General features: G+C 43.4%; 1 protein-coding gene and 1 long non-coding RNA gene across 5 annotated transcripts; one reads left to right on the top strand and one right to left on the bottom strand.

The window, feature by feature from the left end:
- Positions 1-911: 911 nt before the first annotated feature.
- Positions 912-9,885, bottom strand: LOC120043596 (protein unc-93 homolog A-like). Of its 3 annotated transcripts, none has more exons than XM_038988162.1 (9): positions 9,768-9,885; positions 8,279-8,304; positions 7,974-8,155; positions 3,094-3,323; positions 2,764-2,886; positions 2,457-2,668; positions 2,193-2,328; positions 1,873-2,004; positions 912-1,780 (listed from the first exon to the last, which is right to left on the bottom strand). In XM_038988162.1, the coding sequence occupies exons 1-9, from the start codon at positions 9,784-9,786 to the stop codon at positions 1,500-1,502; spliced, it is 1,341 nt and encodes a 446-aa protein (XP_038844090.1). In that variant the 5' UTR covers positions 9,787-9,885; the 3' UTR covers positions 912-1,499. The 3 variants fall into 3 exon arrangements, with proteins under 3 accessions (XP_038844090.1, XP_038844091.1, XP_038844088.1); XM_038988163.1 differs by lacking the exon at positions 9,768-9,885 and adding an exon at positions 8,919-8,962; XM_038988160.1 differs by lacking the exon at positions 9,768-9,885 and having other exon boundaries at positions 8,279-8,506.
- On the top strand, positions 7,526-26,485 carry LOC120043599. 2 transcript variants are annotated; one of them, XR_005476480.1, is made up of 5 exons: positions 7,526-7,576; positions 17,883-17,968; positions 19,027-19,196; positions 19,318-19,343; positions 26,437-26,485. It is a non-coding gene; the product is annotated as an uncharacterized LOC120043599 (long non-coding RNA). The 2 variants fall into 2 exon arrangements; XR_005476481.1 differs by having other exon boundaries at positions 7,538-7,576; positions 17,886-17,968.
- The last annotated feature ends 144 nt before the right edge of the window (positions 26,486-26,629 follow it).

Raw genomic sequence — 26,629 nt, 5'->3', positions numbered from 1 at the left:
ACTGCACACTTGCTGAGGCCACACCTACTCCTTCTTCAGTGTTCAAACTGCTCTGTAACGTAGTAGTAAAAGACAAGGAACAAAGTTTATTCATACAGCTTTTATGAACAACAGTTATGGAAACCCCAGTAATAGTTATGACATTGACTGGGATAGGCCTGTTTGTTTAACATATAACGCTTTACGATGCATTTGAAGACATTGTCTACATAAGTGAATGTCATAAACAATAACAAATTAGAGATTCCAACCATACTAATAAAATAACAGATGTTGCTCAAATATTGATCTGGTTTAGGGTATATGCATGCCTCAATGTAATTCTACCAATACTTACCTGTAGATTCAGAAGGCTTCCAGTTGCTGTAAACAACAGCAAGAATCCAAAGGATACAACCAGGACATTTTACATACTTTGGCCCATTTTCTCTATGGTTATGCTTGTCGATATTCAACAGTGGTTGTGAGTCAGGGGGTCAATACAGCAGTTCATGATGTGCAATCTAATATAAGCTCAGAGTAGCTACACTTTTGCCCTGAAGTACGTCAATTAGTCATTTATGAACTTAATTGTTCTGCAATACGCAACTAATTGAATCATGTCGTTGATGCAATGTTTTTATTGGTGGGTTTTGTAAAATCATTTTTAAATCAGCTCTATGCCTTAAAGCAATGTGGTAAGTCAGACATACGATTAAAATGAGTGCCTTGTCACAGTTTGATGTCCCAAGTGTGGCTTTTCATTGGCGTTGTATTAAGAAATACCCCTACAATGAACACAGTGATAAATACAGGAGCATGTATCACTGTAAAAAATAGCAGTAGTGAGAGATTCAAGAAGTAATTGTACATTCATTCCCTTTTGTATTTCCAGACACCATCAAAAGCAAAGCACACCATAAGTCTTTCACTGAAAGGTAAATCAGTTGTTTTTATTGAACATTTGCTTGTGGTTGAAGAAGCACAGAGCCACCCTGAGTAGCCTCATTGTAATGCCAAAAACAATTATGTAAGGGAAGTTTCATTATTCGTGATGACCCTGCTGTGCTCTACCACTCGTATTGTTGCCACAAAGACTTTGGACTACAGAACAACTGGTTATTAAATAGTTTTAACTCCATGGTAGATTCAAGTTTGTAATCTGCTTCATTAGTGACTCAGTACTGTATTCCACTCTCAGTTAAAGTTTAGCATAACACGATGTAATTTGAATTCAACATAGCAGCCAAGACATAAAAATAAAAATCAATTTTAAAAATCTGAATTGTACAGGGATTCTGCATAAAAAGTGCAACCAGAGAAAATGAATACACATAATTCAGGGTCAAGATGTTGTGAGAATAATACATTTATAGAGATCCACAAAACCTCTCATTTTGTCATACTAGAAAAGTCTCCCATTGGGGTTGGCATATGACAGTGGCAGAATGGTGATCTCCAGATCTCTCTCACTAGGTGTCATTCCCTCACATACTGTACATAACAAATCCACGTCTTGTCTACAAGCTGGTCTGATTGAGGATGTGATCTCCCTTTGCTGAGAAGTCTGTATCGTATATTCCCTCCTCCACTGGAAGAGTAGGATTCTTGCGTTCTTGGAACTCCACCCACAAATAGGTTACCATGGAGAGGATCAGAACTCCCAGGAGGATGTAGAGCTTGATGTCCAAACAGATGAAGGTACTGTAGGCGAAGGCTATAACGAATCCCAGGGATTCCCACATACGGTAGTTAGCGAATGCTGCCTCTTTTTGTCTGGGGAAGAGAACCCCGTACAGTGCTGCAAACAAGAACAAAACCCTTGTTACCTCAGTCCTGGACAAAATGTTTGATGTACCTAACATGTAATACATAAATGATAGCTCAACTCACAGTTGGTTTGTGTCTGCCACACAGCATCTGCCAGGCCCCAGAGGGCAGGAAACACAAAGAACACTGGCAGCTGGTCTGGGTGAGGCCTCCAGAACAACAGAGCCAGGATACAGGAAAAGTTGGTCACTGCAGCTGTAAGAGAGGTGAGTAGTGAGTGATTTTGACTTTACATATGAGTTCTGCAAATGTAGGATCTAAATTATAATCCATATGTCCTGTTGCTGCAGGATTATGTTCCTGCTGTAGCAAACTGGCAAAAAATTAAGATCCACATCTGTATACCAATGATGTTAATGTCTTTATTGGAAAGCTCTTCTTACCCACGCAAAACAGTGGGGCTCTTCCAGTGTATTCTGCCAACCTCCCAAATATAAAGGAACATAACGAATTTGTGGCTCCAAAACATATCATCGCATATCCAACATAATGGATTCCTAATGCACAGGTCACATAGTTCTGCAATGGAAACACACCAAAGGAAGGTCACACGCATTACTTTTAGCCACTCTTACGTTGATTAATAATTCTTCCATGTTGGATTCCTAGTGGCAGAGTATGAACCATATGTCTTGTCGTCACCTCACCTTTGTGTATTCACCGGAGAGGAAACTCTGTTCAAAGCCACTGTACATGGTCAAAGGGATGAGAATGACGAGTCTCTTGTCCTTCAGGAGTGTGAATGTGGCCAGGAAGGTGCTCCAGAATGGTTCCCTGTTGTCCCTGAACTCCCGGGCCTGATCTCTGTCTATGTTATCCAGAAATACTGCCACTATGATCATGGCCAGCACACCCACTCCTGAAACACAACAGTTGCACACATTGAACATAGTCGCAGCAGAACAATTCACTAGCATCAACTTACAACACTGAGAAACAATAATAAGTTCTTACCAATATAGCAGCCGACTAGCGTCCAAACCAATTGTTGTGCTGGCTTTTTGGTCGTGGAGTTTGAATTGATATCAGCACACACACCTGCACCACAATATTGTAGAGCTTCATGGGAGATGTTAGCTAGGAGGACATAAAGATATTATGACAGATAGTACCATAGAGGATGGTTGGACAAGAACAAGTGTCATAAATGTAGACTACACATGATTGACTTTAGCCTACAGTTAGCCTTTAACTTAAAAATGTTACTACTTTCACAAACAAGTTGCATCTGTTCTGTGTGCGCATGTGTACGTAAGTGTGTGTATGTGTGCACTTCCTTCTTACTTATATTTTTATCTGAACCGAATATCAACGACGACATGAGGTTTCCCCATACAGCCGAAGACTGGAATATCAGGAAGAATATGCCAAAGTACTTATTGATAACATCCGCTGCCTTCTTGTTTTCTTTAGGGGCCTGCAGGTTGCCGCTGATGGTGAGAAGGGTACACTTGGCAGACCAGAGTGGAGACCCTCCCATACCCAGGATCACAGAGGTGGGGATCAGAGTATACCTGAAAGAGGACAGATTGATATGGTTAGCATCAGACACCCTGCCTACTGTTTGTAAGCTTAAATCTCTACTGACAGACCAGGAAGCATAGCAGACCAGGGTAGGATTCATACAATGTGTGTAAACAACTTTGCCAATGGACACTACTCTCATATGATTTGTTTCATTAACTCACATTCGAGTAATAATCCCAACTCTACTTGGTAATAACAAGTTAATACACACAGTCACATTCACCCTCACTCACACACTCATTACTGACGCCACACACTTATACCCACATGCACACACGCCCTCACTCCTACGCTGCTTCTAAAATCGATATATTACGACCATTATGCTGCTGTTCATTGATTATTCATTGTCATTACTCATTACCATTAGTATCTATCTATTTATCCTGCTACTGGTCACTATTACTCCTGTTTACATGTATATATTACCATTAGTATACTACCATAAGTATATTATATACTGAACAAAAATATAAATGCAACATGTAAAGTGTTAGTCCTATGTTTAATGAGCTAAAATAAGAGATTCCATGTGAAATTCATAGATTAGGGCCTCATTTATTTATTTCAATTGACTGATTTGCTTATATGAACTGTAACTCAGTAAAATCATTGAAAATGTTGCATGTTGCTTTTAAGTTTTTGCTCAGTACTAAGAGAAAATTGAAAAACAGCTTCTATCCTAAGGCCATCAGACTGTTAAATAGCTATCACTAACCGGCCTCCACCCAATACCCTGCCCATAACATAGTCAATGTCACTAGCCAGCTACCACCCAGTTACTCATCACTGCATTTTAGAGGCTGCTGGCCTATGTACATACAGTTGAAGTCGGAAGTATACATACACTTAGGTTGGAGTCATTAAAAATTGTTTTAAACCACTCCACAAATTTCTTGTTAGCAAACTATAGTTGTGGCAATGAGGGTAGGACATCTACTTTGTGCATGACACAAGTAATTTTTCCAACAATTGTTTACAGACAGATTATTTCACATATAATTCACTGTATCACAATTCCAGTGGGTCAGCAGTTTACATACACTAAGTTGACTGTGCCTTTAAACAGCTTGTAAAATTCCAGAAAATGATGTCATGGCTTTAGAAGCTTCTGATAAGCTAATTGACATCATTTGAGTCAATTGGAGGTGTACCTGTGGATGTATTTCAAGGCCTACCTTCAAACTCAGTGCCTCTTTGCTTGACATCATGGGAAAATCAAAAGAAATCAGCCAAGAACTCAGAAATAAAATTGTAGACCTCCACAAGTCTGGTTCATCCTTGGGAGCAATTTCCAAATGCCTGAAGGTACCACGTTCATCTGTACAAATAATAGTACGCAAGTATAAACACCATGGGACCACGCAGCCGGCATACCTCTCAGGAGGGAGACGCGTTCTGTCTCCTAGAGATGAACGCACTTTTGTGTGAAAAGTGCAAATCAATCCCAGAACAACAGCAAAGGACCTTGTGAAGATGCTGGAGGAAACCGGTAAAAAGTATCTATATCCACAGTAAAATGAGGCCTAAATCGACATAACCTGAAAGGCCGCTCAGCAAGGAAGAAGCCACTGCTCCAAAACTGCCATAAAAAAAGCCAGACTACGTTTTGCAACTGCACATGGGGACAAAGATCGTACTTTTTGGAGAAATGTCCTCTGGTCTGATGAAACAAAAATACTTCTGTTTGGCCATAATGACCATCGTTATGTTTGGAGGAAAAAGGGGGAGGCTTGCAAGCCAAAGAACACCATCCCAACCATGAAGCACGGGGGTGGCAGCATCATGTTGTGGGGTTGCTTTGCTGCAGGAGGGACTGGTGCACTTCACAAAATAGATGGCATCATGAGGAAGAAAAATTATGTGGATATATATTGAGCTAACATCTCAAGACATCAGTCAGGAAGTTAAAGTTTGGTCGCAAATGGGTCTTCCAAATGGACAATGACCACAAGCATACTTCCAAAGTTGTGGCAAAATGACTTAAGGACAACAAAGTCAAGGTTGTTGGAGTGGCCATCACAAAGCCCTGACCTCAATCCCATAGAACATTTTTGGGCAGAACTGAAAAAGCGTGTGCGAGCAAGGAGGCCTACAAACCTGACTCAGTTACACCAACTCTGTCAGGAGGAATGGGCCAAAATTCACCCAACTTATTGTGGGAAGCTTGTGGAAGGCTACCCGAAATGTTTGACCCAAGTTAAACAATTTAAAGGCAATGCTACCAAATACTAATTGAGTATATGTAAACTTCTGACCCACTGGGAATGTGATGAAAGAAATAAAAGCTGAAATAAATAATTCTCTCTACTATTATTCTGACATTTCACATTCTTAAAATAAAGTGGTGATCCTAACTGACCTAAGACAGGGAATTTTTACGAGGATTAAATGTCAGGAATTGTGAAAAACTGAGTTTTTAAATGTATTTGGCTAAGGTGTATGTAAACCTCTGACTTCAACTGTGGAGATGGAACACTGGTCACTTTAATAATGTTTACATACTGTTCCACTTCATATGTATATACTGTATTCTAGTCAAGGCCATCCTATTTAACTATTGCTGTAGATATACTATTATATCCACGTATTCTTCAGTTATACTACATATTCTATCCACATACTGTCCATAATGTCTATACAAACCATCACATATATATATGTATATATACTGTGTATACATATATATTGATACTCCGGACTAGTACTAATATTTCTATATTTCTTCATTCCATTATTTTACTTTTAGATTTGTGTGTGTTGTCTATTGTTAGATATTACTGTACTGTTGGAGCTAGGAACACCATCATTTCACTACACCCACAATAACATCTGCTAAGCATGTGTATGCGACCAATAACACTTGATTTGATATTCCTGCTACCAGTCACTTTTCAGCTCTGTTTACATGTACATTGAGTGTATAAAACATAAGGAACACTTTCCTAATATTGAGTTGCACCCCCTTTTGCCCTCAGAAAAGCCTCAATCGTCAGGGCATGGACTCGACAAGGTATTGAAAGCGTTCCACAGGGATGCTGGCCCATGTTGGCTCCAATGCTTCCCGTAGTTGTGTCAAGTTGGCTGGATGTCCTTTGGTTGGTGGACCATTCTTGATACACACAGGAAACTGTTGAGCATGAAAAACCCAGCAGCGTTGCAGTTCTTGACACACTCAAACCGGTGCAACTGGCACCTACTACCATACCCCGTTCAAAGGTACTTACATCTTTTGTCTTGCCCATTCACCCTCTGAATGGCACACATACACAATCTTTGTCTCAATTGTCTCAAGGCTGGTTAAATAAGGATTTTTAAGTCTCCTCCCCTTCATCTACACCAGGTATTCCCAAAGTGGGGTACAGGGTAACATCCAATCACATTAACCGTTACTCTCTCGCGGGAATTCCACTAACGGTCCGTATGTAGCCAAACGTAGCTGCTGCTCTTGTTGGTATCTGTACTGATGGCGCAAAAGCCATGACAGGGAGACATAGTGGAATGTTAATGCGCGCGCAAGCAGTTGCTCCCGACGCCACTTGGGTACACTGCCACTTGGGTACACTGCCACTTGGGTACACAGCCAGATTTCTGTATTGGGCTGCGCTCAAAGTATCCTGCCTTGGCAAATCGCGCTGTTAAGACACCGTTACTCTTTGCAACCACGTATTGTACCTATGTGAGAGTGGATTCTCGGCCCTCACTAGCATGAAAACTAAATACAGGCACAGACTGTGTGTGTGAAATTATTTAAGACTGAGACTCTCTCCAATACAACCCAACATTGCAGAGTTATGTGCATCCTTTCAAGCACAACTTTCTCATTAACCTGTGATGAGTTATTCACAATTTTCGATTAACAAATAAGGTTTTATATGTAAAATGGTTAAATAAAGAGCAAACTTATTGATTATTATTATATTATTATTTGTGCCCTGGTCCTATAAGAGCTCTTTGTCACTTCCCACGAGCCGGGTTGTGACAAAAACTCATCTCACACTCATTCTTATGTTTAATAAATGTATCGTATAGTGTGTGTGGGGCAGGCTTACAATGATGGCAAAAAACAACATTTGAGAGTGGGCTGACCCTGCTGCTAGAGGGGGTACACAGCTGGAGGTTGAATGTTTGAAGGGCTACGGGACTATAAAAAGTTTGGGAACCACTGATCTACACTGATTGAAGTGGATTTAACAAGTGACATCAATAAGGAATCATAGCTTTCACCTGAATTCACCTGGTAAGTCCTAATGTTTTGTACACTCAGTGTATATCTTACTACCAGTCACTTTTTTATGTATAAACGTACCCCTGCATATTGAATAAGGTACTGGCACAGTACTTAGATTCTCATTCTTCTTCAAATTATATTGTACTTGTGTGTTTTTCATTTTATTTTCTATTATCTATATTATTATTAGCGTATTGTTGGGAAAGAGCTCTCAAGTAAGAATTTCACTATACTGTTTTACACCTGCTGTACCCTGTGCATGTGGCTAGTAAACTTTTAAACGTGAAACCAACTTTACTCATTGGGGTACTAGGGAGGTACATGCTTCAATCATGAAGAAGAAACACAGCTTGTTGAAAGCTGTAACAGTAAAGGTCTGAAGAGAGTTTAGACAGTTTTGCGTTACCATCCTGGATAGAGGTTTCCAATTGAATAGGTCACATAGCAGCCCATGCCGGCAACAATAGTCCATTTGCAGCCCAGGTTTTTGATGAGAATGGGTGGCAGGAACATGGAGGACAGGATGATGGAGGCATAGATAACACTGAGAGATGTCACCCCCATCCCGTCCTCTGCATTCAGACTGCTCTGTAACACAGGAAAGAGATGGTGCCATCAATTTTCCAGAGCCAGAAATTCAAGTGTTGAATTTCATTGAAGCAATTCGATTGGACCAATCATCCAAGATCTATAGTATGTTGAGTTTCCTACCTGTAAACTCTGAAGTCCTCCGTATGCTGTGAACAGAGATAAAAATCCAATGGATACAACCAGAACATTTTTCATATTTCGGTCTATCATGTCTGAAACTTGGAAAACCTTAAGGTTTAGGCTCTAAGTATACTCCAGATTACAGCTTCACCAGATGGTTGTCAGGGATTGTCAAGGCAAGGTGTCATGCTAACCACAGCGGCTGATATAGTTAAGCCTGCTGAGTAAAGGGCAAAGTTCATCCCAGTCTATAAAATGTTCGATATGTGGAGTGCTTTGATGACGAGCTCTTATCAATAGGTATTCTTATCCATCATTAACGGACAGTATGGGACGTTTTCTTAGCTCCTCTCTATTTTCACAATTTCCTACACCACTTTATCAGTATCAGTAGTTTAGACATGTTGGATCAGATATGGCAGACATTAGTAAAGCTAATGACCGCTGACTCTTTGTCCTAGCATATTAGCAACTGTGTTTTACAGTTGAAAATTGAACTTCAATGTTTCAATTTAAATCCCAATGTTTGGGATTGAGCCCAACTCCTGGATTTAGGGCGCCCATTATATCTTAATTATTAATTTGTCAATATGTTTTGTTTACTTTGTTCTGTTTCACTCTCAAGCATACTGATAGTTACCCAGTTTAGTTCAGCTGTGTGTGAGGAATGCATTCCACTCAGAAGAGATACCAGGGTGCAAAGGTTTACTGCCTGTTATGGGAAAGGCTTTTTATGGTACAATGACACAGACATTGAATCCTCTTCCTTATAGTTTTTAACACTATAGCACAGCACTATAACACTATAGCACGGAATCAAAAGTGTTCTACCTGGAACCAAAAAGGGTTCTTCAAAGGGTTCTCCTATGGGGACAGCCGAATAACCCTTTTAGGTTCTAGATAGCACGTTTTTTTCCAAGAGTGTAGATTCAGCTGCGGGCCGATTATTTCTTGAGCTGATGGTCGGGTGGCCAGGACATAATTACAAATCATGTGTAGACAGGAAATTGACAGCAAGAAGCCCAAATAGATATAATATTTGAACAAAGCATAATAATTTCAAACCTTGATTACATTTGTATACAATCACGTCTCTCTATTATGCGTGGGAATACTTGGGAACAGATTTCCAAAATTAAAATCACTTGGAGCTGATTTCCTGGTGTTTTTACAGTATTTTATGTCCAGTCTTTTATGAGGAGGTGCAACTCAATATTAGGAAGGTGTTGCTAATGTTTGTAATACACAGGTGATTATATCTCATTAATGGACAATGGACTTTTTCTGTTTCATCTCCCCAAAGAAAATATGTTTTCCCTATCAAATTAGATTGAAGGGTGTTAACTTTATCACTAACAGAGGTATCTGTTTGGAGAAAATACAAAATTATAAAATGTATGGCCACATTATTTATCAGGATTTGAATTTGATCAGACATTGTGAGGTTATCACTGTGTGAAAGTACTGTCTTTTGAACACATATACTTACTATTGTGATATTGTGTCATTCACATGATCGGACTTCTGCACAGTAATATTCAGCCTGAGGCTTGGGCATATCATCATGGATCCATCTTCTGTGAAATCAGCTTATCACTTTGATGACATAATCAGATAAGGTGCTCCACCCTACAATAAAGAGATCATTGACCTTTTGTCAGCAACAAAAGAGTGATCTAATTAAGATCCTACATATGTACTCCTCCCATAACCCAGAGATAGCAAAATAATTCACTGGAAAGTCCTTTGAGACTCATGCACACTGAGAGAGTTCATTTTAGCCCAGTCTCATTCCAGGTGGGGGCAGTCCGACACCATAACAGGCTGTGTTGAATCTAGATGCTTTTTTAAATACTGTAGCGAAACTCGCTATACAAACCATGTTACAATTCCCACCAAATGGGTTAACCCTATTGGCGCGATGCGTAAGGTGTTTGCCTTTCACACTAACTACCTGGGTTCGCTTCACTGCCTTGCCGTTCGCTACAATATAAAATGACCACTACAATAATTAAAGTACTATTACTGTATGTATACAAGCTGGTAAAGATGACCAACAGAGGGCACTAGACATCACATTAGCCATCCCTTGAAGTCAGTTTTATATCTGAAAAATCTGCCAGATATAGATGAATGAGAATGATATTGCAAAAATCATATTCAAAGTTATGTTTAAAATCTAGTCTAGTTATTGCTGTATCACAATTTGATTAAAAAGATGAATGCCCATTTGCATGCCAGAATTCATAGAATGCAATTATCTTTTCAATTGGATGTTTCCTACAATACCTACAATCAAAATAATAATATAATGTTATTTGTCACATGCTCTTAATACAACTGATGTAGACTTTACCATGAAATGCTTTCTTACGACTTTTTCCACATTTTTTAAATATAATTTTTTCCTCAGCAATCTACACACAATACCCCATAATGACAAAGCGAAAACAGGTTTTTAGAAATGTTGGCAAATTTATACAAAATTAAAAACAAATACCTTATTTACATATGTATTCAGACCCTTTGCTATGAGACATGAAATTGAGCTCCGATGTATCCTGTTTCCATTGATCATCCTTGAGATGTTTCTACAACTTGACTGGAGTCCACCTGTGGTAAATTCAATTGATTGGACATGATTTTGAAAGGCACACACCTGTCTATATAAGGTCCAAGAGTTGACAGTGGCATGTCAGAGCAAAAACCAAGCCATGAGGTCGAAGGAATTGTCTGTAGAGCTCCGAGACAGGATTATGTCGAGGCACAGATCTGGGGAAGGGTACCAAAACATTTCTGCAACATTGAAGGTCCCCCTTGGTCAGGGAGGTAACCAAGAACCCGATGGTCACTCTGACAGAGCTCTAGAGTTTCTCTGTGGAGATGGGAGAACCTCCCAGAAGGACAACCATCTCTGGAGCACTCCACCAATCAGACTGTTATGGTAGAGTAGCCAGACGGAACCCACTCCTCAGTAAAAGGCACATGACAGCCCACTTGCAGTTTGCCAAAAGGCACCTAAAGACTCTGACTATGAGAAACAAGATTATCTGGTCTGATGAAACCCTGATTGAACTCTTTGGGTTGAATGCCAAGCATCACGTCTGGAGGAAACCTGGTACCATCCCTACGGTGAAGCATGGTGATGTTTTTCAGCGAGAGGGACTGGGAGACTAGTGAGGATCGAGGCAAAGATGAATGGAGCAAAGTACAGAGAGATCCTTGATGAAACCTGTTCCAGAGCGCTCAGGACCTCAGACTGGGGCAAAGGTTCACCTTCCAATAGGACAATGACCCTAAGCACACAGCCAAGACAATGCATTAGTGGCTTCGGGACAAGTCTCTGAATGTCCTTGAGTGGCCCAGCTAGAGCCCGGACTTGAAACCGATCAAACATCTCTGGGGAGATCTGAAAATAGCGGTGCAGTAACAATCCCCATCCAACCTGACAGAGCTTGAGAGGATCTGCAGAGAGTATTGGGAGAAACTCCCCAAATACAGGTGTGCCAAGCTTGCAGCGTCATACCCAAGAAGACTCAACGCTGTAATCGCTGCCAAAGGTGCTTCAACAAAGTACTGAGTAAAGGGTCTGAATATTATATAAATGTGATTTTTTTATTTATTATACATTTGCAAACATTTCTAAAAAACTGTTTTTACTTAGTCATTATGGGGTATTGTGTGTAGATTGATGAAGGGGAAAAAATGATTTAATCTATTTTAGAATGAGGCTGTAACGTAACAAAGTGTGGAAAAAGTCAAGGGGTCTGAATACTTTCCGAAGCCACTGTGTACAGGGAGTACCAGTATCAGATCAATGTGAAGTCTGCTGTATGCCAGTCTAGAATAATGTTTGATGACAATCAGGATGGCCAAGATATTATAGTTTATTGACTCCTCTCTGGATACTTTTCAGAGTCATCCATTGTCAGTGGTTGTCGGTATCTGATTGGCTATAGAGTTCATTGCTGCATCTTGTCAAAAGCTATTCTGTCAGCAGCCACATGAACTATCCGCCTGACATTGGAATGCCAGGAGGATTTAGTTAATGTGCCTCTCTCTCATACACAGTGTAGTATATCTCCCAGACCAGAAGTGCTGTTCAATTCTGCATTCTCAGAATCCCCAAAAGGCTTTGGTGGAATCATAAATATCTCGCTCTCGCTCTCATATTCCTATCCAGCAGGTACAGAACTGAAATCACATTAAGAAGTCTATTCAGACTGAGTTTAGTCTATAGCTCCAGGTGCTACCTTAAGCATAGATTTACCACAGACTTCTGTCATCATACTAGAATGAAGTCTGTCCTGTTTGAGCCAAAAGTAGAGATGAGAAGAGAGGAGAGAAGATGAGAAGGGAGGAGAAGAGAGCAGAGGAGATGAGAAGAGAGGAGCCAGACAGGTCTGCTTTAGAAGTATACCTGACCCAGGCCTCTCCCAGGAGTGGCAGCATGGAGCTCAGGCTCTGACTCAGTCTGCTCTGCTGCTCTCTGGCCAGATGTTTTCTGCTCTGCAGTGCAGCCGGCATCCTCTATCTCCTCTCTCCTCCTCCGTCCTCAGTGGGGGACACATTCTGCGGCACACGCCAGGGGACCCAGGCTCTCCCAGCACAGCCGGGCCTTCCAGCCCAAACAGCCCAGCTAACATAGCGTCAACCCAAGCAAAGGACCCCCTGACGTAGAGTCACACAGAGGTCATCGCCTCTTAGCACTGTTGTTTCAGCCCCCTCAGAGAGACAGACAGTCTGGAAGGCCATGTTTATCTACTTCACCACGTGTTTATTGGCTGTCGGAGAGTACCCTGGAGCCTGTCTGTCTTTTCACTGGGTGTTTCATTAAAGTGGCCTAAACCGAATCTGCTACGGAGCTTCCAGCTCATTCCAGTGGAACTCCAGACCAGACACATACATACCTGTCTGCAATGTAAATGCGTTACCTCAGGGGCAGGACGTGTGCTACTCATGGCCACCACCAGGGGGCTCGGTTGGGCGGTAAAACTTGAGCCAGCAGTGCTGTGCACTGTGTGTCGCTCATAAACACCTGTTCCCACAGTCAGTGTCTGTAAAAAATTGTTTTTCCTTTATCCATGTTGCATGTGATTACTTTTGGCTGAGCTATAATTCAGTCCAGGCCTGATATACAATGTATGATAAAGTATTAAGGCTATGCCTACTCATTAGGGAGTTTTCCAAACTCTGTCCTCAGGACCCCAAGGGGTGCACTGCAGGATAAGCCACAGCTTTACCTCCTGATTTACAGTAGGTGGTCATAGCAGCCTACAGGCTACAGGCTGGAGACACATGGGATGGATAAGGAACACTGGTTCAGTGAAGCTAGCTTATCTTCAAGCACCTTCCTATCTGTGGTTTATTCTCACTAGCAGAGTCAGGCAGGCTGAGCCTTTATGGGAAACAGACCCAATGTTCCCCTCTCTCCTACATCTTGCACTCTCCCCAAATCCCCGATGGAATCCCAGACATGCACACACTGGACTGGAGTTCTAATCTCCCTTGGGAAGCTGCAACACTTTCGCCAAACTCAGCAAACTTAGTGACTAGTGTACTCTAAGATCAATACTTCTCACTGGTGGCTCATTGTTATGAAAGTAGTAGTCTATGACTGAGCGGAACACCCCCTCTTACTGTGACCTCATGTCTCAGGGCTTTGTATTTTCATTCAAACACTTCAGACCTGGTATAAGTCAGTCTATCAATGCACTACTTATTGACTCTCTGTCTGAATGTTACAAATGCTTGAGCCACAATAGAAATGTTAGCCTACTGGGATTTCTCTGAATTTTGCTTCACTTATTGAGGTTTTGTAACATCTTATGAGTTATTTTCGATTTCCCCTGGATTACATGGTTAATATGTCATTTCATAAGGATGAGAAGCAGCTAACAATGACAATTGTAGTCACTGTCCTTGTTGTGGTTATGGCATGGTTACTTATGAGTCATTCTAGTATTGTCTTGACATGTTTACATACTGTGGGCCTATATCACTAGGATGTAGGTCACATCCTATATGACTAAGACTGAAGTACTATTGGGGTCTTTCCTGAAGCTCAGCATTATGAATGGAGTAGACTGAGATCAGCTATTTTACTCTGACTTAAGGTACATGTATGAGCTAGCACCGTGTATCAGAGAGGGTGGTCATCCCTGCAGTACAGTGTGACATGCAACCGGTTGACATGCTAACAGACATTAGTGTATTTAAAAACCTGCATGCTTAGCCTAGCTCCCCCAGCCACCACATTACACTACGTGAGCTGTGTTTGTGTGTGTGTGTGTGTGTGTGTGTGTGTGTGTGTGGGTGTGCGCGTGGGTGCGTGCGTGTTTTGCCTGCTGTTGACTGTGACAGGCGTGAGTCACTCTGACTTCCCATTGTTAACTGTTTGCTGATGTCAATGCAGGATCTATGGGGCATTTTATGTTGCTGCCCCAGCACAATGCAGAATGGCAGATAGATGCTGACACCACCTCAAAATGGCTTTATTTAGCAAAAGCGACATAGAGCCTCTGACGTGTGTGTGTGCCCCACAACAACAGAAATGAGGGAAATAGATCATAAAAGAGAGGGAGGGAGCACAAAAACATTAAAGAAATAGTCTGTAGAATAGTCTAGCATCACTGGCTTTCAGTTAGTTTGTATGTTTCTATATTTGACCCTGGTACCCCTGATGCAGGTCTCCGTAGACTGTGTTTACACTGACCTGCAGCCTACTGATCTTTTTCCACTTTGGACCAATCACATCAGATCTTTTCACATCAGATATGTTTCAGAGCTGATCTGATTGGTCAAAGACCAAATGATGAAAAACAGAGCATAATTGGGCTGCCTGTTTAAACGCAGACATGGAGACATGTATTTCCACTATCTTGGGACATCACTAAAGGCTTGGGCTATTATAGATCTGCAACACTTTAACACATGCAAATGGGTTGTGCTATTGCATCAGAGAATACCCTGCTCATCCTTGAGAATATAAAACCGGCTTGGCCACCCAACCACTGCCTTTTCCCTCCTCAGTCAAATTGTGCCAAGAGAGATACAGTGCCATCTTGCAAATCTGGAGACCACCACCACCCCAAACAAACAGATGAGACACCAACAACTAGGTCTGGTGGAAACTCTCCTAAGCTTTGGCCAATGGACAATCTCTGTCTGAATGCTTGCGGATTCTTGTGCAATGCAGCACTTGAACCCTCAGGGTGGAACCGTTCATCACTGGTTGTAGTGGAGATGAGGAGAGGCTTGAGACAGCAGTTTGAAAAGAGGGGGAGCATGAGAGGAATGAGGGGGGAATATAGGCGTCCATGTAGGGGGTGTTAATGATAGGATTGCCTGGCTGATGCCGGGAAGAATAAGGGACGTCAAGGTCGGCCGTAAAGAGAGAGAGCGAGAGTTCCCTTCTGCAAAACTATCATGAATTATTCAGCTTCTCTTTTGTCTCCTACTCCTCTCCTCAGCGCTCTACTGGAGCGGCCCTGACAAGTTTATTCCAGCTCTGCCTCAGTCTGTGGAGTGGGTTGTGTTGCCTGCCTGCATGCCTGCCCGCCTTCCCAGCTAACAATTGTTGGGAAAGAAAATGTTTTTGTAATGTTACCTGTAATGTTCCCCTAATGTTTGAGTGTCCAATTTTCCGTTAGTTAAGGAAACATTCTATCTATGTTAGCAGAAATATTCTGAGGACCTTTTCAGCATGTTTTGGTGTTAAAGTGAGGTGAGCATTCCCTTAATGTCAAACAGAACTAATCTAGAACGTGGTTACAATGTTCTCAGATTATACAACATTATGTTCTAGATGTGTTTTATGGGACATTGCAAGAACATTGATGTGTAGTCTTTTTAGGGTTAGGAGACTATTCCATCAACCAAACATAGGCACCATGTTCTCAGAATAGAAGATATTAATGTTATAGACACATTCCATGAGAACACTCCTGTGTCCAGTTTTCTGAGGGTTAGATCTTTTTGTCTGTTGGCAAGGGATACTCACACACAATGTTTTCAACTTACATATTTGACACACATGATCACATTGTGCATGTTCATTTATACAGTAATTATTATTCAAAATGTCCATACCTGGGATTTGAACTTGCAACCTCTCGGTTCAAGGCAATCAGATCTTCCCGCTATGCCACCATGTCTGTGTCAGTCATCAGTTCATTTGACTATTTTCTCATCACTGATTTGATTTGAGGGCTTTCTGTATGCCCTGAAGATATCCTTTATTGGGACAGTGGTTAGGGTGTTTGTCAATGGTGTAGGTGGCCTGGGTTCGAGACCTGCAAGGGGAGGCACCCTACTCTCACATTCTTAGCAATATAGTATATATTAATGTCAACAGTTACAACACACTTATCTGATCTAATTAAAATGTGTTTCTCATAGAAATATGAGAATTGGTAGAATTCTAGATAGCTGAGCATCTCAAAGAGTATTTCTGAAATCCACTACACATATACCATGTAGAACAAAGATGTGTCTGTGATCAGGAATCACATCAGCTCTAGTCATTGCATTTATATCTGTAACATTCCTAATTTGTTGTCGAAACCTGGCCCAGGTGGTAGCGTTGCTTCTGATAGAAACATACCCAGAACATGGTTGCCATATTCTTAGAATATCAGAAATGTGTATATTTGCAGTAGCATGTCTGTACTTTATCAAAATTGCCATTCAAGCAATGATGATGCCAGTTATACCAAAACAATACACAACACAGAATTCCATCTCCAAGTTTTTATGTGCAAAATAGACTAATTGCAACATAATCACTTGGGATCAATGTTATTACTTACAGCAATATAGTATAGTAATAAATTACATTTATGAGTAACGAAGTAATATAACGAGTTATTGTCTTCAAATATTGTAATATTATTACAGTTACTTTTTCGAGTAACTCGCATTACTTTCAGAAGCAAATCTCTACGGGCCAGTTATATACATGTATATATTTTTTAAGTCTTGACTCATGCTTACGGAATTTATGCTGTAGGCTAACCCGTTTCCAATAGGCTATCGTAAAGCCTAAAATCGAAGAAAGATGGCAGCTGTGTTGTTACCCCTCTTAACCTTTTCCTTGCGGAAATGCTCAAACCCAGGCCGCCAGCACCAATAATAACCACTGTCTCAATAAGGGATATCTCTAGGGCATGTGCTTATTAGGCCAGTATAGTTAGGCCCCGTCCGGAAGAAACCCTAAACCCTCCTCCCATAGGCAACCACGTTCTGTGTATGTTTGGTGGGACATTGCTGGATTATTCTCTTAACCCACAGAAAACTGGACACATTAATGTTCTTGCAACGTTCCCATGAAATATGTCTAGAATATTAAGTTCTGAGAACATGATGACCACATTCTGGGTAAGTTCTATTTGATGTTAAGGGAATGGTCTCTCAGAAGCATTCCTTGCACATCACGGGAACATTATTATGAAAATGTTAGTTAACGACCTAATGAGACTCTTAAGGGAATGTTCTCTAAAGTTGTGGGAACATTTGTTGTTAGCTGGGTTCACACCACTTCACACTGCTCAAAATGGCCAGTTACTTAGATTGGCAAATTACAAACCCTGACGCTTCCTTGCAGCAGACGGTGGGAATTGCATGTTCTTCAAAAGCTCTTTTATTCCAAGGACCTGGAGAAGAAGCACTGTAGCAGCTTCGGAGACTGAGGTATTGTTGTTAAGTGGCCCAATGCAGTAAAAAAAAAAAAAATCATGTGTTTTATATCATATTGTACAACAACTGATGAAACTAACACTTTAAAAGTGTTTACAAATTTAATTAGTGTTATTTCCTGATAGTTGATGGTTGAAAATACAATCTACACAGGACCCTCTAAATCAGCAGGTTTACATGGGAAGGAGTTTCGGCTTTCCATGGTGACATCACCATGCGGTAAATTGGCTAACAGACCAATAAAGAGACTTCAAAACCTCTCTGCCAATAACAGTTAGTTTTCAGTTTTCTCCTCGCCACTCAGACCACTACCAGACAGTCCTAGCAAAATTCTTGCTTGAGAAATAGTTGTTTGCTAAAAAGCTATTTTTGTCTATTTTAATGAAAATCAGTAAGGTACTGTTACCCAGAAATTATTTGATATCGATATAAAAACGCCTGCATTTGGCTTTTAAGATGCATCCCTTGAAAAGGGGGCCTTGGATATGATTAGGGGCATGAATTTTTTTCTGGCCATGTTACCTGACCAGGAACAACACTGGGCTATAGTTATATCCTATGAGAGACGACTCCTCCTAAATATCTACCAATACAACTGTGACTCAGCCCAAAGTCAATATTTTGCCCATGCCAAATGTTACCTGAACTACAGGTCTTACCTGTATCAGGTTCACAAAGTCAACAATGACAGACTTAAGGTGTGTGCATTTCATATCCACATGAGGTCATTCAGTAGTTGCATTGTGCAAATAATCATTCTCAACATTCTATCATCATCACAAAGGAATGTGCAAGTATCAATGTAAGAATAGTGTTGTGATGAATCAATGAATGAATGAATTGGATAAATCTGCTTCCTGTCATTTCTATCCCATGTAGGGGGATGAGACACACAGCTTTTGACACATTGTCTAGCCTTCTAATTTCTTTCTGCTTTGCAAATTAATTTGTAGCTTGGCATTCCAATGAGATGGCAGATAATGAATTACGCCCACACAACCCTCAGGCCTGTTTGTCAGACAGTATCAGACTGATCTCTCGTCTCTGTACAGGTAAACATCTGAAATCTGCCGCTCGCTGCAGAGTGCAGGGGGGGTCCCGTGCTGGATCTAAAAGGCTGGGATGGTTCATTCCTTGGCTGCCGGACAATGCCAGAGAAGAATGCCAGTATTCCCCCTGTACCTAAGGCCTAGATGGGCAGCGCTTTGTGAAGCTTGGCATGGTAGGCCGTTGTGTGGGAATCCATCACCAGGCAGTCTACCGCTGTCATTATGAGACGATAAAGCTGTATACCTCTATACTATAATATTTACCTCTGATGTTTAGCTTTCCTCTCTTCACAGTTTGTCTCCTGCATCCTGAAATAAAGGTATTCCTGTATGTACAGTGGCTTGCGAAATTATTCACCCCCTTGGCATTTTTCCTATTTTGTTGCCTTACAACCTGGAATTAAAATAGATTTTTTGGGGGTTTGTATCATTTTATTTACACAACATGCCTACTTGGAAGATGCAAAATATTTTTTATTGTGAATCAAACAAGAAATAAGGAAAAAAACGGAAACTTGAGCGTGGATAACTATTCCCAAAGTCAATACTTTTTAGAGCCACCTTTTGCAGCAATTCCAGCTGCAAGTCTCTTGGGGTATGTCTCTATAAGCTTGGCACATCTAGCCACTGGGATTTTTGCCCATGTCACACCCTGGCCTTAGTTATCTTTGTGTTCATTATTATTTTAGTTAGGTCAGGGTGTGACATGGTGAAGTATGTGTTTTTTGTATTGTCTAGGGGGTTGTATGGTTTAGAGGGTTAAGGAGTATAGATGGTTTAGTGTTGTGTGTAGTTGTCTAGGAAAGTCTATGGTTGCCTGAATGGGTTCCCAATTAGAGACAGCTGGTTTATGTTGTCTCTGATTGGGAGCCATATTTAAGGCAGCCATAGGCTTTAGCTGTTGTGGGTCATTGTACATGTCTAGTCTATGTCGAACGTAAGTAGTTTGTGTGTGCACTTGTGTTTGAAGTTTCACGGTCGTTTGTTGTTTTGTTAGTTTGAATAAGTGTTTCGTGTTCCGTCTTCGTATAAATAAAAAGAAGATGTATTCTTATCATGCTGCGCCTTGGTCCTCTCACTCATATCAAGACGATCGTGACAGAATGACCCACCAAACCCGGATCAAGCAGCATGACAAGCGGCAACAGGATCAAGGCATCAAGGATTCATGGACATGGGAGGAGATATTAGATGGAAAGGGACCTTGGGCACAACCGGGAGAATATCGCCTCCCTCGTGAAGAGCTGGAGGCAGCGAAAGCCGAGAGGAGGCGATATGAGGAGGCAGCACGGAGGCAAGGCTGGAAGCCCGCGAGTACTACCCAAAAATTTCTTGGGGGGGGGCTAAGAGGTAGTGGGCCGAGGGCAGGTAGGAGACCTGCGCCCACTTCCCAGGCTAACCGTGGAGAGCGGGAGTACGGGCGGACACCGTGTTACGCAATAGAGCGCACGGTGTCTCCTGTACGTGTTCATAGCCCGGTGCGGGTTATTCCACCTCCCCGCACTGGTAGGGCTAGATTGGGCATTGAGCCGGATGTCATGAAGCCGGCCCTACGTATCTGGCCACCAGTACGTCTCCTCGGGCCGGCTTACATGGCACCAGCCTTACGCATGGTGTCCCCGGTTCGCCTACATAGCCCGGTGCGGGTTATTCCACCTCCTCGCACTGGTCGGGCGACGGGGAGCATTCAACCAGGTAAGGTTGGGCAGGCTCGGTGTTCAAGGGAACCAGTACGCCTGCACGGTCCGGTATTTCCGGCGCCACCTCCCCGCCCCAGTCAAGTACCACCAGTGCCTCCTCCACGCACTAGCCCTATGGTGCGTGTCTCCAGCCCTTTACCACCAGTGCCTAAACCACGCACCAAGCCTCCTGTGTGTCCCCAGAGTCCTGTGCGTCCTGTTGCTGCTCCCCGCACTAGCCCTGAGACGCGTGTCCCCAGCCCGGTACCACCAGTTCCGGCACCACGCACTAGGCCTAATGTGCGTCCCCAGGGTCCAGTATGCCCTGTTCCTTCTCCCCGCACTAGCCCTGAGATGCGTGTCCCCAGCCCGGTGCCTCCAGTTCCGGCACCACGCACCAGGCCTACAGTGCGCCTCATCCGGCCTGAGCCATCCGTCTGCCCAGCGCCATCTGAGCCATCCGTCTCCCCAGCGCCATCTGAGCCATCCGTCTCCCCAGCGCCATCTGAGCCATCCGTCTCCCCAGCGCCGTCTGAGCCATCCGTCTGCCCAGTGCCGTCTGAGCCATCCGTCTGTCCCGAGCCATTAGAGCCGCCCGTCTGTCCCGAGCCGTCAGAGCCGTTAGTCAGTCAGGAGCCGCTAGAGCCATTCGTCAGTCAGGATCTGCCAGAGCCACCAACCAGACAGGATCTGCCAGAGCCGCCAACCAGACAGGATCTGCCAGAGCCGCCAACCAGACAGGATCTGCCAGAGCCGTCAGCCAGCCATGAGCGTCCAGAGCCGTCAGCCAGCCATGAGCGTCCAGAGCCGTCAGCCAGCCATGAGCGTCCAGAGCCGTCAGCCGGCCATGAGCGTCCAGATCCGTCAGCCGGCCATGAGCAGCCAGATCCGTCAGCCGGCCATGAGCAGCCAGATCCGTCAGCCGGCCATGAGCAGCCAGATCCGTCAGCCGGTCATGAGCAGCCAGATCCGTCAGCCAGTCATGAGCAGCCAGATCCGTCAGCCAGCCATGAGCAGCCAGATCCGTCAGCCAGCCATGAGCAGCCAGATCCGTCAGCCAGCCATGAGCAGCCAGATCCGTCAGCCAGCCATGAGCAGCCAGATCCGTCAGCCAGCCATGAGCAGCCAGATCCGTCAGCCAGCCATGAGCCGTCCAGCCAGGATCCGCCAGAGCCGTCCAGTCAGGATCCGCCAGAGCCGTCCAGCCAGGATCCGCCAGAGCCGTCCAGCCAGGATCCGCCAGAGCCAGCCAGCCAGGATCCGCCAGCCAGCCAGGATCCGCCAGAGCCAGCCAGCCAGGATCCGCCATTCAGTACGGTGCTGCCCTTCAGTCCGGTGCTGCCCCTTATCCTGGTGCTGCCCCTTATCCTGGTGCTGCCCCTTATCCTGGTGCTGTCCCTTATCCTGGTGCTGCCCCTTATCCTGGTGCTGCCCCTTATCCTGGTGCTGTCCCTTATCCTGGTGCTGCCCCTTAGTCCGGTGCTGCCCCTTAGTCCGGTGCTGCCACTTAGTCCGGTGCTGCCCCTTATTCCAGTGGGGTTAAGAAAGCGGGTAGTGACTATGGTGGGGTGGGGACCACGACCAGTGCCAGAGCCGCCACCGTGGACAGACGCCCACCCAGACCCTCCCCTAGACTTTATGCTGGTGCGCCCGGAGTTCGCACCTTAAGGGGGGGGTTATGTCACACCCTGGCCTTAGTTATCTTTGTGTTCATTATTATTTTAGTTAGGTCAGGGTGTGACATGGTGAAGTATGTGTTTTTTGTATTGTCTAGGGGGTTGTATGGTTTAGAGGGTTAAGGAGTATAGATGGTTTAGTGTAGTTGTCTAGGAAAGTCTATGGTTGCCTGAATGGGTTCCCAATTAGAGACAGCTGGTTTCTGTTGTCTCTGATTGGGAGCCATATTTAAGGCAGCCATAGGCTTTAGCTGTTGTGGGTCATTGTACATGTCTAGTCTATGTCGAACGTAAGTAGTTTGTGTGTGCACTTGCGTTTGAAGTTTCACGGTCGTTTGTTGTTTTGTTAGTTTGAATAAGTGTTTCGTGTTCCGTCTTCGTATAAATAAAAAGAAGATGTATTCTTATCATGCTGCGCCTTGGTCCTCTCACTCATATCAAGACGATCGTGACAGCCCATTCTTTAAGGCAAAACTGCTCCAGCTCCTTCAAGTTGGATGGGTTTCGCTGGTGTACAGCTATCTTTAAGTCATACCACAGATACTCAATTCGATTGAGATCTGGGCTTTGACTAGGCCATTCCAAGACATTTAAATGTTTCACCTTTAACCACTTGAGGGTTGCTTTAGCAGTATGCTTAGGGTCATTGTCCTGCTGGAAGGTGAACCTCCGTCCTAGTCTCAAATCTCTGGAAGACTGAAACAGGTTTCCCTCAAGAATTTCCCTGTATTTAGCACCATCCATCATTCCTTCAATTCTGACCAGTTTCCCAGTCTCTGCCAATTAAAAACATCCCCACAGCATGATGCTGCCACCACCATGCTTCACTGTGGGCGATAAGAGGTGTTGGGTTTGCTCCAGACATAGAATTTTCCTTGATGGCCAAAAAGCTAAATTTTAGTCTCATCTGACCAGAGTACCTTCTTCCATATGTTTGGGGAGTCTCCCACATGCCTTTTGGCAAACATCAAACATGTTTGCTTATTTTTTTCTTTAAGCAATGCCTTTTTTCTGGCCACTCTTCCATAAAGCCCAGCTCTGTGGAGTGTAAGGCTTAAAGTGGTCCTATGGACAGATACTCCAATCTCAGCTGTGGAGCTTTGCAGCTCCTTCAGGAGTATCTTTGGTCTCTTTGTTGCCTCTCTGATTAATGCCCTCCTTGCCTGGTCTGTGAGTTTTGGTGGGCGGCCCTCTCTTGGCAGGTTTGTTGTTGTGACATATTCTTTCAATTTTTTAATAATGGATTTAACGGTGCTCCGTGGGATGTTCAAAGTTTCTGATATTTTTTTATAAACCAACCCTGATCTGTACTTCTCCACAACTTTGTCCCTGACCTGTTTAGAGAGCTCCTTGGTCTTCGTGGTGCTGCTTGCTTGGTGGTGCCCCTTGCTTAGTGGTGTTGCAGACTCTGGGGCCTTTTAGAACAGGTGTATGTATACTGAGATCATGTGACAGATCATGTGACACTTAGATTGCACACAGGTGGACTTTATTTAACTTATGTGACTTCTGAAGGTAATTGGTTGCACCAGATCTTATTTAGGGGCTTTTTAAACAAGCTATTTTTTTCATTTCACTTCAACAATTTGGACTATTTTGTGTTTGTCCATTTCATGAAATCCAAATAAAAATCTATTTAAATTACAGGTTGTAATGCAACAAAATAGGAAAAACGCCAAGGGGGATGAATACTTTTGCAAGGCACTGTATATGGAAATATCTCTCTGCCTTCCTCCTGCCTCCTCTGCTCTGCCATGTGAGAGCCAACCAACCCTGAACAATCAGACATACTGTTGCTCCCAGCAAAATATGTCATTTCTGTTTGAAACATGAGACACGACTCCTGATACACTGTCAGGGAACTGGGAAAGCTGGGATACAGCAACTGAAGAACTGGGAAAGCTGGGATACAGCAACTGAAGAACTGGGAAAGCTGGGATACAGCAACTGAATAACTGGAAAAATAGTGTTTGACCAGATACAATGCTATTTTACAGTAAACAAATTGACAACAGAATTTCAGCATGCTTATAGGGAAGGACACTCAACAAGCACCACACTTACACAAATGACTGATGAATGGCTGAGAGAAATTGATGATAAAATGATTGTGGGTGCTGTCTTGTTAGACTTTAGTGCAGCTTTTGACATTATTGATCATAGTCTGCTGCTGGAAAAACGTGTGTTATGGCTTTACACCCCCTGTTATAATGTGGATAAAGAGTTACTTATCTAACAGAACACAAAGGGTGTTATTTAATGGAAGCCTCTCAGATATAATCCAGTTAGAATCAGGAATTCCCCAGGGTAGCTGTTTAGGCCCCTTGCTTTTTTCAATTTTTACTAACGACATGCCACTGACTTTGAGTAAAGCCAGAGTGTCTATGTATGCGGATGACTCAACACTATACACGTCAGCTACAACAGCGACTGAAATGACTGCAACACTCAACAAAGAGCTGCAGTTAGTTTCAGAGTGGGTGGCAAGGAATAAGTTAGCCCTAAATATTTCTAAAACTAAAAGCATTGTATTTGGGACAAAACACTCACTAAACCCTACACCTCAACTAAATATTGTAATAAATAACGTGGAAATTGAGCAATTTGAGATTACTAAACTGCTTGGAGTAACCCTAGACTGTAAACTGTCATGCTCAAAACATATTGATGCAGTAGTAGCTAAGATGGGGAGAGGTCTGTCTATAATAAAGCGATGCTCTGCCTTAACAACACTATCAACAAGGCAGGTCCTACAGGCCCTAGTTTTGTCGCACCTTGACTACTGTTCAGTCGTGTGGTCAGGTGCCACAAAAAATTACTTTTGCAAAAGGAAAATTGCAATTGGCTCAGAACAAGGCAGCACGGCTAGCCCTTGGATGTACACAGAGAGCTAAAATGAATAATATGCATGTCAATCTCTCTTGGGTGAAAGTGGAGGAGAGATTGACTTCATCACTACTTAATTGTCTGTCCAAAAATGATGCAGAAAAATTAATCCATGCATTTGTTACTTCTAGGTTAGACTACTGCAATGCTCTACTTTCCGGCTACCCGGATAAAGCACTAAATAAACTTCAGTTAGTGCTAAATACGGCTGCTAGAATCCTGACTAGAACCAAGAAATTTGATCATATTACTCCAGTGCTAGCTTCCCTACACTGGCTTCCTGTTAAGGCAAGGGCTGATTTCAAGGTTTTACTGTTAACCTATAAAGCGTTACATGGGCTTGCTCCTACCTATCTTTCCGAGTTGGTCCTGCCGTACATACCAATACGTACGCTACGGTCACAAGACGCAGGCCTCCTAATTGTCCCTAGAATTTCTAAGCAAACAGCGGGAGGCAGGGCTTTCTCCTATAGATCTCCATTTTTATGGAACAGTCTGCCTACCCATGTGAGAGACGCAGACTCGGTCTCAACCTTTAAGTCTTTACTGAAGACTTATCTCTTCAGTAGGTCATATGATTGAGTGTAGTCTGGCCCAGGAGTGTGAAGGTGAACGGAAAGGCTCTGGAGCAACGAACCGCCCTTGCTGTCTCTGCCTGGCCGGTTCCCCTCTCTCCACTGGGATTCTCTGCCTCTAACCCTGTTACAGGGGCTGAGTCACTGGCTTACTGGTGCTCTTTCATGCCGTCCCTGGGAGGGGTGCGTCACTTGAGTGGGTTGAGTTACTGACGTGATCTTCCTGTCTGGGTTGGCGCCCCCCCTTGGTTTGTGCTGTGGTGGAGATCTTTGTTGGCTATACTCGGCCTTGTCTCAGGATTATAAGTTGGTGGTTGAAGATATCCCTCCAGTGGTGCGGGGGCTGTGCTTTGGCAAAGTGGGTGGGGTTATATCCTTCCTATTTGGCCCTGTCCGGGGGTATCTTCGGATGGGGCCACAGTGTCTCCTGACCGCTCCTGTCTCAGCCTCCAGTATTTATGCTGCAGTAGTTTGTGTCGGGGGGCTAGGGTCAGTTGGTTATACCTGGAGTACTTCTCCTGTCTTATCCAGTGTCCTGTGTGAATTTAAGTATGCTTTCTCTAATTCTCTCGTTCTCTCTTTCTTTCTCTCTCTGAGAACCTGAGCCCTAGGACCATACGTCAGGACTACCGGGCATGACGACTCCCTGCTGCCCCCAGTCCGCCTGGCCTTGCTGCTATTCCAGTTTCAACGGTTCTGCCTGCGGTTACGGAACCCCTACCTGTCCCAGACCTGCTGTTTTCAACTCTTAATGATCGGCTATGAAAAGCCAACAGATTTATTCCTGATT

This window comes from Salvelinus namaycush, unplaced genomic scaffold, assembly GCF_016432855.1.
Source record: "Salvelinus namaycush isolate Seneca unplaced genomic scaffold, SaNama_1.0 Scaffold973, whole genome shotgun sequence".
In the NCBI taxonomy this organism is placed as follows: domain Eukaryota; kingdom Metazoa; phylum Chordata; class Actinopteri; order Salmoniformes; family Salmonidae; genus Salvelinus; species Salvelinus namaycush.
Note: the sequence above shows the minus strand (reverse complement) of the source record. Positions and strands in the feature narration are given on the sequence as shown.